Raw genomic sequence first — 20,694 nt, forward strand, 5'->3', positions numbered from 1 at the left:
GTCAACATTCTTTGCCATCTGCCATCGTCCCTTGTAGCCACGACACACAACGCCTCAATCAACATCATCATTATCTCGATTTAAAGCTTTCGTGACTGCAGGGATTCATCTTCTTGGTTCTTTTGGTAAAGTAACGTAGAAGGGAAATGATAAAATAATATAAATAAAACATAATAAAATACAATTCTCACGACGTTTCGACCACAACGCAAGCAGCCGTCCTCAGGTGAAAAACAGGTCTGTCGGAAAGACAGCGTCTGAATGAAACACCACCAAGCTTGGTAGCGTATATTTAAGCTGGGTTAGAGGGGAAAGGGCGCCTTGACAAAGGAATTTGCATATCAACAGACCTCGAGTCTGTTCATTGTATTTTATAATGTTTTATTTTTATTATTTTATTATTTCCCTTCTACGTGACTTTACCGAAAGAACCAAGAAGATCATCATCATCCTCATCAGCTGTGACCAATCCCCTGCTGGATGGAGGCCTCCCCAAGCTCACGAGCCTGTGATGTAATAATAACTCACTAACCCATTGATTCTTAACCTTTACTGCAGCCTTGCACCCATTTGGTTCTCAATCGTGAAGAAAAAAAACGATACGGTTAATAAATAGAGGGATTAATTAAACAAACTAGTTGTACTTACGTGTCCGTGCTAAAATTACGTTTCGATGATTTCCCTCCTAAAAAATGTGCCCACGTCTCGCACCCCCACAGAAAGGGCATCTCGCACCCACAGAATGCGCGTGCACCCCATGTTAAGAAGAACCACTGCACTCACCCCGAGCTTTATCCACATACACACACCGCTGGATTCCAAGCCACGTGCTTATCCACCACCGCTCCGTTACACTCCCCGTATATGTAATTGTAGCGGTCCACGTGAGTGGCAATCAGTCACAGCTGGTACTGCCGGATGTTTGGTTCCGTCTTATAGCAAGTTCAATATCTCGTTTCCATTTCGGAGGCTATCAGCAGACGCCAGGCTGTGATTATAATGAATAGCATTTGAGACACTCGATAAGATGACTTCAGTACAAAAATATCCACTTCACTTGCAATTCCGCTCCGCGCAGAGAAATGCCCCGAATCGCCGTGCGCCACTCAACCAAGACGGCTCCTCAACTTCAACAAAGAATCTGGTGATGCTGCTGCTGCTGCATTGGCAGTGGTGCACAAATAAACAACAGCAACGACAATGAAAACGCAACGCATTCATCAAATAACACCGCGGCTTTAAAATAAAGAAAAATGTTCAAACAAGGCGACAGTTTTTCGGTAACGATCCTTTTTTTTCATGCGCTATACAAAAAAGGGCCAAAGCCCCCCCCCAACGTTTTGCTGTAACGCTTTTGTGGGGGCACACGAAGCAGTGGGGGGGGGGGGCGCTGGGCACAACGCAAACCACCACCGCACCTCCGATTAGCACGGTTGGCTACGTACGGCGCGAAGAAGTTCAAACAAAGACAAGATCACCCCCGTGTAGCCTTGACAGACTGTTGGGGCAAGTGCTGTTAGCGAGTAGCACCTATGAAGGCCGTAACGGCACTCGAGGGGGTTGGGTGGCCAGCACCACGCCCGGCCGCCTTTGTCTCCCCAGTAGCGACGTTTACACATTGCACCGGGTACTCATCTGAGGCTGAGTCGACCTAGGGGAGGCCTAGGACCGGTTCAGATAATCGTCACTGGTGGTGACCGTGAGCAGGATCTGAACCCGGGTCGCTGGGTTCGTAGTGAAGTGGGCGAACCGCTTCGCCACGTACGGTGCGAAAGAAGTCCAACGTACATACAAAGCAAACGCTTGGAATTCCAAGCAGCGGGGCCCAGCATTCGAGATGAATACGGGAGCGGACAACAATAATCTAAACAGCAAAGTTATACAAATTATAAAAAAAACCTCCCAAGGTTCATCATTATTAACAGTTTCTTGTAAGAGAAAAACTCCATAGGCTGACGTTTCAGGCAAAGATGAATCAAATTCCCGTCTGCGAAGGTGTAACATTACCTGGAATGCCGGCCAATCACAGCGTCAAATCTATTCAACAACTTCATTCTACAGTATAGCGTTCTTTTCTTGCGCATGACTGCCGCGAGATGCCAATATCGAGGTCCGCCCGCCACGACGAAGAGAGGAGCTTCACGAGAGAGAGCTGGTGTCGTGTTTGCTGTTCCTCCTCCTCCGATGAAGAAGCGCAGACTCCAGCTGATCGCCACGTGGGACCGTAGCTTGGGTTGCACGACCACAATCGCACTGCCTGTGGTTCTGCCTACAAATGGCAATAGGCGATGTTCACGATGGATGTGACGAGTTTACTCAAATGTGTGCTCGTGCATTTCCTTAAAAGTTTGTTCAAGCAATAGGGTTTTTATTTTTTATTTAATCGGTTTCCATAAAATAAGTGTCATTCGAGTGTTATTTTGAACGAGCGCTCCTGCGTTTGCGGTTGGACATTATGCCACTAGGAGGAGCCAATACATCTCGTTAGGAAGAACGGAGATTCCCCCCAACACCTCCCATGGTGGAACAGCACACACGGTGGACTTACAATGCAGCGATCGCCCGTTCAGCCTCCCGGCGCGGCACTTGAAACAACAACAACAACAACAACGGGGCACGTTTCTCAAATCCCTCCCGCCTCTGTCTACCCAGCAGCGTCCTCAAGACTCGGATTTTATTTCAGCTCGTAAGGCCCACGGAGCCTACTTACAAGGCCGTGCAGTATAACAAGAGCCGTCCCTTGGGTACAAGGCGATTCGGGGTGACTGCCCCGGGCCTTGTGATTTGGGGGGCGCGCTTCGACGTCACAGTGTCATATGAAATACTTCCGGTTTAGTTTGAAGGGGGCCCACACGGTGGGATACCCCCCCCCCCCCCCCATGATCTTGACCTCTACCAAGACGTGAACGAGGAGGCCAAACTGCCCTCGGGTGGATACCTCTCCTCCAGCAGTGGCAGGAGAATGAAATAGACAGGGCTGCTCTCGCGCTGTCCTCCACACACACACACACACGAAGATCGCTCTACTCTGCCTTGTAGTCTGCTGAGAGAAATTCCCTTCGACAGCACCTATCCCCCCTGCACCCCCACCCCCAGTCTAGCCGTATGTGTAGTGGTGTTACGGGAGGAAAACGGACGGGTACACAGGGGTGTCTACATCCACGTCCGCAAACGGTTACCTCCCTGGGGGGCTGTGGGGGGATGTTGTGATCCCACACAGCCCCGCCCCTCGGTGGCAAGTTGGTATAAAAGGCGGGGAGCGAGAGAGCTCGAGGAGTAGTGTTGGGGAGCTAAGGAGCGAAGAGCCAGTGAAGACCGAAGACCGGGCAGATAGGCCCTGGAACTCCTCTGACCCGCTGTTCTATTCAGGACTGGGCAGAGCAAGCCAGTGGCGCGGCCACAGAGCCTCAGAGCCGATGTTCTTCTAAGAGCCGGGTCTGTGTGGCTGGGTGTCGTGACCTGTGCCTTGACCAGGGCCGGGTCAGATAGCCTCCCCTAGCACCCTTAGCGGAGGACCTGGGAGCAGACCAGTTAGGCAGATAGCCTAGGGGTGTATCCCAGTCCAATACGGGTGAAGGGGCCGTTACCCCTTCCATTGTAACCCTGTAAAGTTATAATAAATAGTGTGCCTCGACTACACCGTCTCTGTCGCTTGTGAACCCACTACATATGTACCCCAGGGGCACGGGAGGTTTAGCGTGGCCAGCATCACGCCTGATCAATGTCTCCCCAGTGCCGGTTTTTACACATTGCCACCAGGTAACTCATTTGAGGCCGAGTCAACTTAGGGGAAGCCCAGGACCGGTTCAGATAGCAGTCACCGGTGTTGTGGCCGTGAACGGGAATCGAACTCGGGTCACCGGGTTCGTAGCATTCGTTGACACGCGCAAGAAAACACGCGCGTACATTGTGCGAAGTTAGGATAACAATGCCCGTGCAATTTCTTTGTCGAGTGACGTTCGCGCCGCAAGCCCTGGTGAGACTCGTTTAAATCCCAACCCGTTAAGGCCGTCAAATTAATTACCCAAAGAGCCTGCGGTGAGATAACAATCATCGCCTGCGAGATTTAAAGTTTTCATTTTTCAAGTTGCATTTGTTTGGTATAGCCCTGTGAGCCATGCGGCTCTTGAGTCGGGTGCAACCGCAACAAACAAAATATGAACAGAGAACATCTTAAAGCGACGACGCGCAACAGAAACATCCTGGGATAAACCAGCAAATCTTCCAGAAAAAATGTGAAGTGTAACCGGCGAGTGGGCATGGCATTCTGGAAAACGCGTGACACTGATTTCGATGGACAAACTTGGCTCAATTTTCACCCGGGCAATGATTTTTTCTCATTTTAAAAAAACCGACGTTAATTTGCATCCAAAATTCCACACCATTGTCTATCCAGACAATGAACGCCGTAGGCCCTGGCCTTCAGGGGTGGGAAATCAGGGTGGCCCATCCATGACGCAAAACTGCGTGGGGTGTCAGAAATATACGGGTACACATTACTTCATAATTTGTCCTCAACTTCTGAGATGCTAACACCTCACCGTAGATCTCTCCACAGCAGCGAGACTCACAATCCTCTCCTCTCCATAAACAATAATTGATATTTGTGAAAATGGCGCATTTAATCCGTAGGTCCCAATGCACCACCATGTATGGAAAGCCGGGAAATAAACAAAACCTGCAGGGCAAACGGCCAGAGCTAGAGGTTAAAGGCTAATGTAAAGAAGCGACTTCTCAAGACAAGTGAAAATGTCTAACGATTCCGATCGCCGTGTTAGCAAAGCCAAAGCGTTGTTCCAAAGCTTTGGAGCTGCACATTTGGAAAAATTCCGATCAGCGCAGGAAATGAGCATTGACCCTGGAGTACTATGCCAAGGACCAGGACCCTCACTGAACTGGAAGCTCCCGGCACGTGCAGCGAAACGTCGGACACCGGGGCGGACGACATGCGGTTCAACTTGAAGGCCTATCGGGTGGCTGCACATCAGCACAACCGCGACGATTTGCACAGTAGGCGAACTTTAAATAAGGTGCTCGTTAAAATTAGGCACACTTTGCAATATCTGCACCAAGATCCCAGATGTCGTTGGCCCATGAGCTGCTTTTCCGTGACCCAGTTTAAACGTTAATGCGAGGGTCACATTACGAATAACAAATGGCCAGATGGTTATTATCAGTGGAGTACTCTAGCACGCGGAACTAAATCATTTGATCTCCCAGGACACCAATTACGTTGAGGCCAGGCCTGGTAGGGTCAATCAGGCACTCCGGTTTTGTTCGTTCAATCACCTTTGTGATAAAACATTAAGGCAAAGAAGGGGCAGAGTGGAGGCGTCGTTTGCACTGTGCACCTGGCGACCTGAGTTCAATTCCTGGAAATCCGCACTGATCTTGGACACACCTGCACCGAGGTTCGATGCAACATTTCCTATCGCCAACACCACGCGCACAGAGATCTTCATCCTGCTGTGGCCTTTTGGACTGTTGGGACCCCCTTGACCGTTCCTATCGCTGACATCTCCTTGCCGTGTCTCTCCACTTCTCTCTGTTCGTCTCAGCATCTTTCTACTGAGACACCTTCCGTCAACATACATTGTTGAATATATGACGTCCGGTCCAATCCTGGTCGTCCTACTTTTACGCGTTACGTAAATAGAAAACTTTCGAATATTCGTGAGGGCGATTGGGATTTAAGCCGGAATAACTCCACTGTCGTGGATATTTAAAGATCGATCCAAGACGACGCTTCTTTCAAAACCGGAGTGTTCGGTAAGGAAGCAGCCAAACAACCCAAACCAGGAAACTCCTGAACACGAACCTTGGCGATTCGGCGACGCGTTTTATTTTTTGCGTGGGCAAACTTTCTGAAGTATACGAAAGTGCGCGCGGTGTTCGTGAATTAGTTTGTGTTGCCTGTCCTTAATTCGCCGCGTGGAGCGGGGAGAGGGACAGAGGCTGCCTGGAAGCGAAGTCTCCTGAGCCGCTCTGCATGCCGTTACCTCTCCGAGCAATGAGCGCGGAACGAGTTGGGCCAGGGATCCGGGGGACCTGAGGATGTAATTCGTCTTATTGGTTCTCTCGGTCAAAGTCACGTAGACATAAAATATAAATAAAATAAAAATTAAATAAAAATACAAACATTTTTTTATTGATGTTTAATACATTTATTTTTTATTTTATTTTTATTTTCTATCTACGTGACTTTACCGAAAGAACCAAGAATATGAATTCCTGCAGTCACGAAAGTTTTAAGTCAAAATCTATGTAATTCGTCCACAAGGGCCGAGAGAGACTGATTCTACAACAGCGGCAACGGCTGAACGGAATCACGCGGAGGACTCTCGCGACAAACTGCGCAACGCGAACCCAAGACTCGTCTTGGGGAAGTTAACACCGACATTCTGTGATCTCGTTAATACCAACGGCCGCCCTATTAAGATTAAAAGTGTATATCGTAGGCGACGTTTCAGGGCAACGGCTTGTAGGGGCGCGTCAGTCAGAGCAGAGTAAGAACAATCTTGACTTAACACATTCCTGCTGCGGAGGAAGCTGGTAGGAACGTTGGGTTGCTCGGTCAATGGCCAGGGTCAACGGCGGCGTGGTGTATTCCGCAAATATGGCCGACTGTGAGGGCGGGCACAAGCCGGCGTGAGTAGGTTAAACGTTGAGTTTTATAAGGGCACCACGGGGTGACCAGCCCCTCCCCACCCAGCCCCACCCCTCCCACCCCCCACCCAGCCCCACCCAGCCCCTCCCCACCCTCCCCACCCAGCCCCTCCCCACCCTCCCCACCCAGCCCCTCCCCACCCTCCCCTCCCCACCCAGCTCCTCCCTCCCCACCCAGCCCCTCCCTGCACGACGGACGGACACAATAATCCCCTGTGGGCTGGTGTAACCAGGAGGTTTCTACCAGTAAAGCTTTCGTGACTGCAGGAGTTCATATTCTTTGGGTCTTGCGGTCAAGTCACGTAGAACATTTTTTTTTTTTTACAAAAAACTACGACGTTTCGATCGCAACGCAATCAATGGTCATCAGCAGTTTTTGGAAGAAAAAAATTAGTTCTACGTGACTGTACCGAAAGACCCAAAGAATACGTCAGAACAATGTTGTGTTGTTTCACCCTTCACCACCGGACACAGATAGTTAATGAACCAACGTGTCGTACTATTAGATATTAGATGTAATAGCGTATTATTATCAATACATTTTGATCATCATGATAATTTTAACCGTTTGACATTTTTTTGTTTCGAGCGGTTACCGATAATTCAAAGATATCACCTTAACCCAGTTAGTGATTCATTATAAGTGACCCATCACTATCAGAGATCCATCCTCATCCATCACCGACGTCAATCATCCACTCATTATCTCGTTCACCAATCATTGGACACCGTGTCCAAGGAACTGCCTGAAACTCGATCGGTCGCCAAAGACAAACGTCTCCCCGTGCCTTCCTCATCTTTTCATCTTCCGTCCGTCTCTCTCAAAATCTCCAGCCCTGTTCACTCTCAATACTTAAAGGCTGCCCCGCCACGCCGTCTTTTCAGGTGCCCTTCACTCTGGATCCTCTTGCCTCCATCTCCAACTTAAAAGTGACATCTTGGCATTCGTTTTTTTTGTAAATACGATTAGAATTCCGGCAGCCTACGTCTGACGGCCGCCGGAAATTCTAACTCCTGCGGAGGGCATTTCATCACCACTTATGTCCTCTCCCTCCCCACCACCACCCTCACCCTCCCCGTCAATGTGTGCAGATACTACTGACTCTATTGTATGTAAGGTGTTGTAGGCATGTGCCGAACAAAATACATTTCTTTTTGGAGGAGGGGAGGGGGGTGACACATGTTGTGGGACGGGTCGACAGCTGTTGTAAACCTGTTGGATCAACTTTTTTTTTACCCCCACATCTGGTGTGGAGGGGAGGGGGGTCCACTTTGTCTAACTTGTTGATTCACGCATTCTGAAAGGCTCTTATAATTTTGTTGACAAACAGACAAACGGAACGCCGGGCTTTTTAAATGATGGAATGTTTACATTTCGTGAAATTAGATTTTATTTCCGTAGAGTAGTATTTTTTAAGCATTTGAGCAACCGCACCCAGAAGGCACCGAACTCTTCAGAGAATAGAAGCGAAGTAGGCTTGAGCCTGGATTATAGGTGCTAGGTTGGGGGATCAAAAACAGGTTGCTATAGGCTGCTGCGAGCCTACGTGTTTGTCAGCAGAGGGCAGTGCAGCAACATGCATGTTGAACTTCATTCACACCATACGTAGCCAACCATGCACACATTAAAGGTCGGTAAAGCCACGTAGATAGATCAAATAATAAAAAATAATAAAAACTAAAACAATAAAAATAACAACAATATCACGACGTTTCGATCGCAATACAAGAATAGATATTCTCAGCAGCTCTCCCGCGATATCTCTCACCTGATGACGATTGCTTGTGTTGCGTTCGAAACGTCGTGATATTGTTATCATTATTTATCATATTATTTTTTTTTATGTGGCTTTACTGAAAAACCCAAGAATATGAATTCCTGCAGTCACGAAAGCTTTCAGTCACGATACAAGGTGGCCAAAAAGTCATGACGCATTGGAGTTATATTTATTTTTTAACAAATCACGTAGGCTTATTTCATTTATTTTAACAAATGTTCAAATTGACTTCCGTTAACATTAATGCGTGCACGAATTTTCCTTTTTGAAAATGAATTCAGGTGGGAAAGCATGCTTTCCTGATGATGGACGCCTGTGTTGCGCCCGAAACGTCGTGATTTATTTCATTTTATACCTACGTGACTTTACCGAAAGAACCAAAGAGTGTGGATTCCAATGAACTTACACGCTGTGCCGGTGTCCTCAGCGGCGGGATCACAGGTGAGACGGCGCGTTGCGTGCAACAGCGAGCACCTATACGGCGTCGGCGATGATGAAACGCAGGCGCGCACAAAAAAAAAAGAATGAATGAAACACGAGAGGTCATCGCTTGGCACATTTTTTTGTCGTCGACCCTCCGGTATGTTACTCGGTCGGGGCAAGAACGAGCCACCTCAAATTGGACCGCTCGCCACCGCTAGGCGATTTCAGATTTTTGTTGTTTTGTTTCGTTCAAACTTTATTTATTTCTTCCACAGAAGGCGTTATCCTACCCGTGCGGTCCGTACGATGCGCGCAAGCACCAGCATGGAGGTGGCACCACTTCCTGCCCCCCTCCTGCTATTAAATGACCAGCGGGCAGGCCGACGCCGCGAGTGCACCACAGAGGCACCCCCCGCGACAAGATCACCCGTTGCTGAGCACTCTCCCTGAGACCACCACCGCCACCACCACCACCACCAAGCAACCACCATCACCATGGCAGTCGTGGCGTTCCGGGCTGGGTTCCATCGGACCATGGACAGGATTGAACTCATCCTGCCGCAGAAATTCCGGCCGATTTGGAGACACCCTGCAGGTAAGGTCGCGGTCGGTCGGTAAAAACTCCACAAGAATAGAAAAAAAACGATGGCCAAACCGCCGAGGTAGCTGTTTGGGCTCATGGGTCAGAGACGTTGAGCTCGACACAGCTGAGATCCTGGGATTCCCATCCAGGTTTCAGCCACTGCCTGTGGTTAAGCGGGGATATCAACGGCAGTGGGTCAGGATCCGTTCGTAAACCAGGAGAGGGACTTAAACCGTCGATAATAAACCCGTCGACACCTGCTACGTTGCCTCTGTTGCACGGGCGAGCTGGGAGTGAGTTGCTGGTCTCGGCCCAGACGCCGATGACTGGGCACACATTAGAAAAAAAAAAACCCGCCGCAATAGAAATGTTGGTTTTGTGCTTACTTTGGCAAAATTCCAGCGCTGAGAATTTAAATATGGGTCTGATTGTCGTGCAACAAATATTACTGTCTGTGGCGGAGCGCGAAGCGAAGTGCTGCTCTATGCTGCGTGGACCCAGAGGTCACTTGAAGAGATTTGAGAGGTAGCTCTGTAATATCCACTTCTGTGATCCGTCGCCAAACATGAATTATTGCACTGCGAGCATGAGTGCAATCACCAATTCAGGGATTGCATCAGACCAATGTAAATTTATTTACAGACATCATTGACGTTAACTCTTATCTGTTACACCTTCAATCGTGATTTTGGTGACTGACCTACTTGGCGTTTTTGACCTTTTGACCTTTGTGCTCAGCAACAGTGATGCAAAAAACAACACCCAAAACCGTCTTGTAACTCCAAAAAAGATAATTCACGAGCACACATTTTGGTGGTTCACATTTTATTAAAATTTTCGATGGCTTGTTCAATATGACGGTGGTAAAATATTCAAAGATCTGAATTGACTGATAGACCGGGGTGGAGTGTTGCATTATTACGATTTTTTCTACCCGTTGCGTGCGTCGATACATGCTCACGATGATTGCATTGTCTGTGAGCTGTGTTCTGCGTAAATGTCTCGTTAATATGGAATGACGAGAGTGCATTTGTCACGCAGCAAATGCACAATGTCTAGATCCATCATGAGGAATTTAAAAGTCCGGCTCTGCAAAATGAAAAAAAATGTTAATTATATATATATATTTAAATAATAAATAACATTTTAGACAATTCTCAAGGTCGTGTCGGTCACTGGGTTTTTATTCACCATACTTCACCACACTGGTCAGTGCGAGTTAGTGAAGGTGTGGACCGGTTGTGATATCACTCGCCACTCACGTTAGCCGTGGTTGGGAATCGAACTCGAGTTCACCGGGTTCACAGCGAGTCGTGCCAACCACTGCCACCACGGCTCAACTCCTTTATTAACCATCTCTAATTGGGTCGCAATGTTTTCGTGAAACCAAGGGCTATGTGGTCACGATATTAATTAAATGTGCTACTCTCAAACTGCCAACGATAATTGCGTGTTCAAAAAGCACAGCCCCACAACAGCAAATATTCGGACAAGTTTACGCAATTTATTAATTCCTTGACTTCAGATTTTTGCGATTAATTGAATTACTGTCAACACGTTAACATAGTGGTTCGCACGCTGTGCTATGAACGCGGCGACATGAGCGGACGAGTGACTGAGTGATTGCTGATCCGGTCCTGGGCCAGACTCGCCCTGTGTTGACCGGGCGTGGTGAAGCATGGTCGAGTAACCTCCATGGTTGACACCGTAGCGGTGGCATTCATCCAGCAGTAGATTGCCACGACAGTAAATAATTTATGCTGTATTTTTAAAATTATTATGATTTACTCTTGTATCCCGTTACTATTTCGTCAGCTTATAAATGTTGAGAGATTTAGAAACTCAGGAAGAACGGACAACACCAACGCTCACTTTAATTGGGAACCGCGGATTTGATGAGTACAGCGGGATCCATGAGACTCACATGAATACCGTCAGACTCTTGTCATCTGTTGCTTCGCATATTCCGTATGAATGTATGTATGTTGAATCTCTTTGGCACTGGACGTAGCCAACCGTGCGAACTGGAGGTGCGGGGGAAGGACAACTTAAGACAAAACGCAGATCTAACGAAATTAGTTTTCAATCTTGGCTTATTTAAAAGCGGACAGCTCCAGTGGTTTCCTGATATTGGAACGAAGAGCGTTCCACGCGGTCACAGAAGAGCATCTGAAAGTGCGCGCTGCAGTGATCATTTTTGTTCGACGGCTACTTTGCATTTTGGTTGTCTGACAAATTTGCTCTCCGTGCAAATTTTACAATTGACATTGCGTACAAGCAGCGTGTAAGTCCTCTCCGACGCGTTTTCGAGGGTTCTTCGGCGTGATGTCCGACGTTTCGCTTCACGTGCTGGAAGCTTCTTCAGGAAATGAGTTAGTTCTGCGGGTAACTCAGTTCCTGCAAAAGTCTCCCGGGGCGCGGAGCAAAACTACGGACGCCACGCCGAACTACACGCGGCACGACCCGAAAACAAATCGGAGAGCTGTGGAGCTCAACTGCGAAAGCTCCAAGCAATCGGAAATGCACGCACATATACGTACACACCAACTCACACACCATACGTACACACCAACTCACACACCATACGTACACACCGACTCACACATCATACGTACACACCAACTCACACACCATACGTACACACCAACTCACACATCATACGTACACACCAACTCACACACCATACGTACACACCAACTCACACACCATACGTACACACCAACTCACACACCATACGTACACACCACCTCACACACCATACGTACAAAGCGACTCACACACCCACACACGCACACACGCACGCACGCACGCGTTTCCTTTGCGAATTTCATTTCCAGGAAAGCAGAAAACGAAATTGAGCAACGTCAGTTTTACAATGGGATTTGATTTCCCGAATGAAAATAGATAATTTGCGAGGAAATTGCCCCGGCGCGCGGAGTTTAAATAGTAAATGCTGAGGATTCTCATCTTGCAAAACATGGGGTGCAAAATATCCCCACTTGCTGCTCGGGTAGAATGAACAAATCCCATTTGGCCGAGAATAGCTCTCGTAATCACGTAGCAAGAAAGCAAAAAAACGAAATCAATGCGTGGCATTTCTGTTAAATGTGACTCTCGCAGAAAAAAAATGTCCTATTAGTAAAGCCTAATAAAAATGTATCGATTAAAATGGAAAAATTAACGTTTTTAACATTCGCACAATGGAAATGTCACTTGCCCTTCAAATGGTAAATCATTAGACCTCGGAGACATTTCATCAGCAGCTAACTGCTGTCCTCCCCCTTTGTGCCAATTTAAGCGGTGACAATTACTCAGCTGCCAGCTGCCACCAACGTGGCCCAGGTGGTGGAAGCAAGAGCGGTTCGCTGCGCGTGAACTCTGGAATTCGGAAAGAAAAAACATCTTTTGAAACAAAGCCAAGTTCTAATCTTACCCCAGGAGCCCCCTTGAACCCTGACTCTAGTTTGAGCGGGCAAGTGCCTGCCGTCAGGCGGGTCAAGTTTTACCTGGAAAGGAAATCAGCTGTTCCAGTTTGTGCGAGGCGTGAAGACATCTGTAGCAAAGGCAGTTTGGTCCGGAGAAAAGAATTTAGATTTTTGTGGGGGGGTTTTTTCAGGACAAGGGGTGCATTTTTCGGATTGAAGACATTCCTGAGGGGGTTGTTTTTTTTGTTCTTTGTTTTACGATGAAGGAATTTAAATGTTATAAATCAGCTGTTCCAGGCGTTCTTTAGCAAAGCCAGTTTTGTCCAGGCGATAATCTTTGATTGTGTTGGTTTTTTCAGGACAGGCTGCATTTTTTGGATTGAGGACATTTCTGAGTCTTTTTTGTTTGTTTGTTCTCTGATGCAATAATCGAAATATTAGAAAATCTTACGTTAGGTATATTCTTGGGTCTTTCGGTAAAGTCACGTAGATAGGTTCAAAGAAAATAATAAAAATAACAAAAAACTACGTTTCGTACTCTTTGGTTCTTTCGGTAAAGTCACGTAGGTATAAAATAAATTAAATTAAATCACGACGTCTCGGGCGCAATACAAGCGCCCGTCATCAGGTGGGACAACCACAGCAAGAGACAATTGCTGAAGTGGGCAATTGCTGAAGAAAGTGAGTTTTTTTTGCCCACTTCAGAAATTGTTTTTTGCTGTGGTTGTCCCATTCTGATGACGGACACTTGTGTTGCGCCCGAAACGTCGTGATTTAATTCATTTTATTTTATACCTACGTGACTTTACCGAAAGAACCAAAGAGTATGGATCCCTGCAGTCACGAAAACTTCAAATCTAGATTGAATTACGTTTCGATCGCAACACGTCTTCAGGAAAAGTTTTTTGTTATTTTCTTTGAACCTATCTACGTGACTTTATCGAAAGACACGAGAATAGGAATTCCTGCAGTCACCAAAGCTTTAAGTCAAGATTTCTTACGTTAGTCCTCTGCCAAATGGCAGATATTTGGCACAAACTCCCTCTTTAGCTTGACATTTAATAGTTAGCCCCTCCTCCTCCATCTCCTTTTCTTCAAGTCGTCAAAATAGCATCTTCCTATTTAAAGCTTTCGTGACTGCAGGGATTCATCTTCTTGGTTCTTTCGGTAAAGTCACGTAGAAAGGGAAATAATAAAATAATAAAAATAAAACATAATAAAATAATTCTCACGACGTTTCGGCCACAACGCAAGCAGCCGTCATCAGGTGAAGAATGACGGCTGCTTGCGTTGTAGCCGAAACGTCGTGAGAATTATTTTATTATGTTTAATTTTTATTCTTTTATTATTTCCCTTCTACGTGACTTTACCGAAAGAACCATGAGGATAGCATCTTCGTCTCCCTTCCTCTTGGACTCTCTCTCTCTCCCAACATCCCTGGATCTTCTATCGTGAAGCGTTCACATCTGAGGACGTGCCCAACCCACATCGTTTTCCCTGCCAGGGTTTTGTGCCGATACTTTTCTCTCACGCGGTAGTTGCTGCTCGGTAATTAAATTTCTAGTAGGAGATAACGCACAGATTCTCTTTGCCGTTTACAAACAGTTTTTTTTCTTCATGGTTTTGTATGTGAAGATATTTTACCCACACCGTGTATTATCAAATGTAAGTTTACGTTCACTCAATAGTTGATACCAATCATCACCATCACCACCATCATTAACCATGATAACATGATAAATACACTGCTGGATGAAGGCCTCCTTGCTATCACAAAATAAAGTAAATTTTTTATCAATACATTATATTTGCTTGTACATATTGTAACTAATTAAATTACTTAATATCCACATGCAAATATTTGTGTCGTTTGATGAGTAAAATCATGCACATTTTCAGTTAACAGTTATATAATCAGTAAAAAAGAAAAAGCCAAATTAATGAAACTTGTGAATGTTGTGTTTTTAGGTCCCAAAACAGTTTTCTTCTGGGGCCCAACGGTGAAATGGGTACGTGTGTGCACCGCACGAATCACACATTCACGCACGCTGGCGGGGTGGTGTGATCCACATTGCCATTTAACCATGCCATGGTGGACAATCTCTGAACGTAGCTAAACATCAAATGACATCATTGATGCTCTTGGAAAGTCATGCTGTGCGTGTGTCACCACGAAGGGCGCACAGCCAGAGGCGATGTCAGTTCTGTGGTGTTTCACCCAATTCAGTCAAATTGGGAGCACAATTTCTAATTCGGATCGTGACGCCAAATCTGTTACGAATGACATCACGGGATCTTTGACTCCCTGTGTGTGAAGCGGACGAGAGCGTATCGCTAAGGGTTCATTCCACAGCGCAGTGTTCATCAGGAGAGGTTCCTTTAGCTCCCATTCGACCTCTCTGGTCTCTCTAAATGCTCTGCAGAAGGGACATTGCCTGAAACGTCACCTATTATATATATACACGAGACTTTATAAGGCCACGGCGTTATTGACAAACGTGTTCGCATTTTTGTTTGGTAATTGTTTTTGGTGCACCACTGTTAACACAACAACAAATCGTTATTTTCATTTAGCACTCAAGCTATGCGTTTGGCATTCTTACATTTTCATCGCTGGCAGTTATAATCCCCCCCCCCCCGCAGCTGCCAGAACTAAACACACAACAACAAAGCAATTCCATAGCTGGAGATTTTTGATGTTGTTGTTCAAATCACACCGCAGAAAGATGCAATCAAACGATCAGGATTCACACGCGGAGGTCTAAACAAAACTACATTTCAAAGAAGCCGTACAAAACGACGTGGGATGTGGGATGTGGGATGTGGGCGCACCCCACCCCGCCCCCCCCCCCCTCGTGTGCCGTTGCCGGCCTTCACAAGCGCCCACTAACATCGCTTGCCCCAACAGCCCCGTTTAAAGGCGGTGGGGGATCTTTGTTTTTGTACTCAAGCAGCATGGCAGTTCGTTTTTTCGGTGCGCCGTGGAACACGTGGGCGGTGAGGTGGTCTGTCTTGTCCCAGTGCTAGAACGCCGTGTCACTTTGCCCCCCTCTGTCTCTCTCCATTTGCCCAGGGGCTGGTGTTTGCCGGCATGGCGGACATGGCACGACCGGCTGAGAAACTCAGTCTGTACCAGAACTCAGTGCTGGGGCTCTCAGGTAAGGCCCGTCCTGACTTCAAATTTTCATCATCATCATCATCATCACCACCCCCGCTCCCCACCACCTCCTAAGGCTGCCACCACCTCTGGTGACGTTCAACGTATGTACGTTGAACGTCTTTCGCACCGTACGTAGCCAACCGTGCCAATCGGAAGATAAGCTCCGGGAGCGACGACCAGGACTTCATTTAGACGCTTCGCGTCTTTTACGCAGACTCACTCGCACAGGAAAACGCGGTGGCCAGAGTTCACTCGAGCTGTCGATTGCACGCAGCCAAACACCGGCTCTTCACCAAAGATCTCTCTCCCCACCCCGTGCACCGGCCGCTACTCCACGCACGTTGAACTTCTTTCGCACCGCGCGTAGCCAACCGTTGCCAATCGGAGGTGCCGTCGCGTTTGGCTAAACGTTGGCGGAATCCTCGGGGCTCTGCGCGCCGTCATTACGCGGTCCAGAAACGTCGAGACACAATGGCAAGGCAACTTTTGAAAGCGTCGCAGTAACAACAAAAAACGCGCGCACGTGTGCCGCGTGTGCTCGGAACAAACAGCAAAAAAACGACGCGTAAAATGTGGACGCGAGCAGCGCGTTGATCGGGAGAGCAACGCGCTGGTTGATGACAAAAGCGTTCGCACGGTTGTAGAAACGTGAGCTGAAGAAATATAAAGAAAGAAAGTGTCCTGTCGAGTCGACGTCCCCTGTGGAAGCGTCTCCATCCCTCGGCCGCCACTCCGCCGTTCCTTCCAGCCACGAGTCCTCTACCCAAGCCCCCATTTTATTGATGATTTCGTTATTATTTGACTAAGCTTGTTCACCCCGGGACTCATTGAGTCTCAAGATAATTTTTCAGGCGGGTGCAGCCAAGCTTTCGCAGTAGGCGGGGGAGGGGGTGTAATCCCAATTGGTTAATTTTGCAAGTAATCTTTCAGCATTGGGATGCTTTAGCCAACACCAGTTACAACAGTCTACGTTTGTTATTATTATCATCATCTATGGGAGGAAACACAAGAACCCGGTGGAGACCCACTCGGAACAGGGGGGAGAACACGCAAACTCGGTGCACCACACGAAGCCGCCCGAGTCGGGAATCGAACCCAGGCCCTGTCCTGCTACGTTCGTACCAATAGTGACGCGATTGGTTCCTTTGTGCCTGTGCAGGGTTCCTGTGGTCACGGTACTCCTTCGTGATCATCCCCAAGAACATCAACATGTTTTGCGTCAACTTCTTCCTGGGCTGCTGTGGAACTGGCCAGCTGATCCGCATCTTCAAGTAGGTTCCACTCCAACAGAGCCCGCCTACACCGGGGCCCGGGGGGATCTACGGCAGACGGTTTCAGTTTCAGTTTAATTTATTAGTTCTAGATTTGAAGCTTTCGTGACTGCAAGGATTCATACACTCTTAGTTCTTTCGGTAACGTCACGTAGGTAAAAAATTTAATTAAAATTAATAAAAAATAAAAACAATAAAATCACGACGTTTCGGAGGCAACATAAGCTTCCGTCTTGTGTTGCCTCCGAAACGTCGTGATTTTTTTTTTTTAATTCTAATTGAATTTTTTTACCTACGTGACTTTACCGAAATAACTAAGAGTATTTATTTATTAGGATTTACCCTGTGAGCTGCACGTGGCCCACCACTTCGCTTGATACCAGCGGAGATGGCCCCTACGCTTGTCCTTGAGACGTTTCTTCTAGAGAATGGTTTGCGGAAGCGGACATAACAGAGCTACCTCTGAGCTCGCTGCTTTAAGTGGTCTGTGGTCCTTACAGTAGGGGGGAGCGGGGGGGGGAAGCATGATTTTTCCATCCGCTCTGCTGTACGACGAGAGTAATATTCGTCGCGTGACGATCACACCGCTAATTGAATTATCAGAGCTGGAATTTGGCCAAATTAAATCAGAATCAGAATTAGAATGGGTTTTATTCGCCATGAAAGTTCGCACAGACAAGGAATTTACTTTGGCCGGAAGGTGCATACATTCAACATTTAGGAATCTTAAATCTTAAATAAGTGGTTTACAAGTCTAACTATACTAAAGGTACAAGTCTAACTAATATTAAGGAGCTAAAGCATGTAGAAATTTAATAAAATAAAAACCAACGCAGAACTGAAGCTAAATGTCATCGTTTTTTTCATAGCATTTCTTGGTGACCGTGCTCAGACTATCAAACTTCACTGCATTTCAAATCTCAGTTTGATCACAGGCAGTGGCTGAAACCCCCGGATTCGAACTCACGATCTCAGCAGTGCTTGCTCAACGCTGTGATCTCCGAGCCAATTGGCTCACCTGCTATTGTAAACGCAACAATTAAGTTGACCTCACGTCCGACCTGGCGGTGAACCGAGTCAGAGCGTGTGACCTCCATCAGTGCTCTCGTGGCAACCTTGCGATCCAAGCACTGCCATGGGTCACTGCTGCAAAGCGTTTGCGCTGCCCTTTAATGCGGCTACTCTTGCTCAAGTTCACCCCGTGAGCGCAAATCGAACCCGGGTTACCGGGTTCGTAGCGCAGCGCACTAACCACTGCACTACCGCTCCCCACACACAAACACTTTACACACACAAAGATCCCCCGTATAGCCTTAACAGACTGTAGGGGCAAGTGCTGTTAGCGAGCACCTATGAAGGCCGCAACGGTACACGAGGGGGTGGGTGGCCAGCACCACGCCCGACCGCCTTTGTCTCCCCAGTGGCGATGTTTTCACAACGTACACGCACACGCACACACGCACGCACATCGAGACCCTTGTGTATAGCCGACCAAAAATATTCTTTCAGAAGAGCCGAGAGGGTAGGGCACGAAGAGGCGCGCGAGAGAAACGAATCTGCACCTCCGCCCTGCCTCGCGCCACTCGGCAGAACAAATCTCTCATTCCCAAGCCCCACTTAGTTCGAATTATTCCAAAAATGTGTATTATTGCTCATGCATAATGCATTCAGTTTAAATGCCGAGCTGGTTATTTTTTGTTTTGCTACAATTAATTTTTTAAAAATTAAAAACATTATGTTGCCCTGGGCTATGTAAACATATATCTATTTGCACGAATAACAAAAATCAACACTTTTGTGAAAAGCACTGCCCTAAATGAAAACACGTTCATGCAACTTATGTATGCACTTATCCTTGTTTGTAAATATATGCCCATATATATATTTCCTCTTTTTATGCACCGCTGCCAATGCAGAATCACATATTTTCAATATATATTCGATTCCACTGCTGGATGACGACCTCTCCAAGCCACCTCGTCATGGCGGTTGTTTGACCATACTTCACCACACTGGTCAGTGTGGATTGGTGAAGTAAACTCGGTGGGGTGGGTGGGACAGGGGGGGGGTACAACCGGCGTCGTTATTGCTCGCCACTGATGGTGGACGTGGCCTGGAATCGAACTCAGGTCACCAGGTTGACAGCGCAGTGCACTGCCCCATGGCACCACCATCGTCATCGGCCATGATCAATCCACTGCTGGCTGAGACGAAGGCCTCACCGAGCATCCGCCGTTAAATCCTCTCGTTCGAGAGCGTCGCGGTAGAATCCGTGCGTGTGCGTGATCCTCCTCCACCTCCTCCACCTCCTCCCCCTTCTCCCTCCTTCTCCTCCTCCCTCCTCCTCTTCCTCCGTCTCCTCCCCCCCCCCTTCTCCTCCTCCTCCTCCACCTCCTCTTTCTCCTCCCCCCTCCTCCTTCTCCCACTCCTCTTCCATCTCCTCTTACTTCCTCCCCCTTCTCCCCTTCCTCCCCCTCCTCCTACTCCCCCTTCTCCCTCCTCTAACCCGTCTCCTCTCCGTGCAGCTACCGGCGCTCCCTGAAGGACGGCGAGGGCGAGGGAGAGGCCACCGCCGAGGGAGGCGTGCTCGTCGTGGAGGCGGCGCCGGCCGCGGTGACGGCCGCGTCCGTCGAGGCCAAGAGTTAAAGTGACCCACGACGATGGGCCGGCGGTCGGGGGTGGTGCGCGACAGCCGTTCGAAGCCAAGCAACTCACCGAACAAAGCAACTTTATTTCGCCCGTAACCCAACCGGCGCGCGTAACCCAACCGCGCGCGTCGAACTTATTCTACCGTTGAAGCGTAACGTCGCTAACGCGGGTTGGCTGCGACCCACAGCGAACGGGTCGGAGCGTCTCGCGCGCAGCGGGGAGCTTCTCTTGCTCAGTTCCCCAGGGGGAGCTCCCCGGTGCGTGGCGAGAAGGGAGGGGGGGGGAATGACGTCACAAACGCGGGGACGACGACGACGCTGCGCCACGCGGCCGGGAGACGGGCGGGCGGGAGAGGGGGTTGGTGGTGGGGTGGGGGGGGGCTCGAGGTTTTTGATTGCCGGGGTTCACGAAGGGTAGGCGATGGTTGGCGCGGGTCACGGATCGCCCTCTCCCCTTTAAAACAAAAAAAACTAAATCAACGTCTCCTCGTTCTTGGGACGAGCACGCCATGCCGACGACATTCGCAAATGGACCGGGGAATTCGTTTTTTTTTAAGGGGGTGTCAGGGGGCGGGTGGGTGGTGGTGAAAGGCCTACACTTCGAGCCCTGGTTCAAATGAAAGCTTTTGTGGTCTTCATGTAACGAGAATAATGATGATGATAACGATGACGAAACTATGCAAAAAAACTAACAAGAACCGCTGCGCTATCGTGACGACAACCGAGCGTTTACATTGACC

General features: G+C 48.2%; 1 protein-coding gene across 1 annotated transcript; it reads left to right on the forward strand.

Moving 5' to 3' along the window:
• The first annotated feature begins 9,362 nt into the window (after positions 1 to 9,362).
• LOC144942868 (mitochondrial pyruvate carrier 2-like) lies at positions 9,363 to 20,148 on the forward strand. Its single transcript, XM_078869874.1, has 5 exons — positions 9,363 to 9,462; positions 14,844 to 14,884; positions 15,949 to 16,033; positions 17,195 to 17,306; positions 19,832 to 20,148. Exons 1-5 carry the CDS (start codon positions 9,363 to 9,365, stop codon positions 19,950 to 19,952), a joined length of 459 nt encoding a protein of 152 aa, XP_078726000.1. The 3' UTR covers positions 19,953 to 20,148.
• The last annotated feature ends 546 nt before the right edge of the window (positions 20,149 to 20,694 follow it).

This window comes from Lampetra fluviatilis, chromosome 28 (genome assembly GCF_964198595.1).
Source record: "Lampetra fluviatilis chromosome 28, kcLamFluv1.1, whole genome shotgun sequence".
Classification (NCBI taxonomy): domain Eukaryota; kingdom Metazoa; phylum Chordata; class Hyperoartia; order Petromyzontiformes; family Petromyzontidae; genus Lampetra; species Lampetra fluviatilis.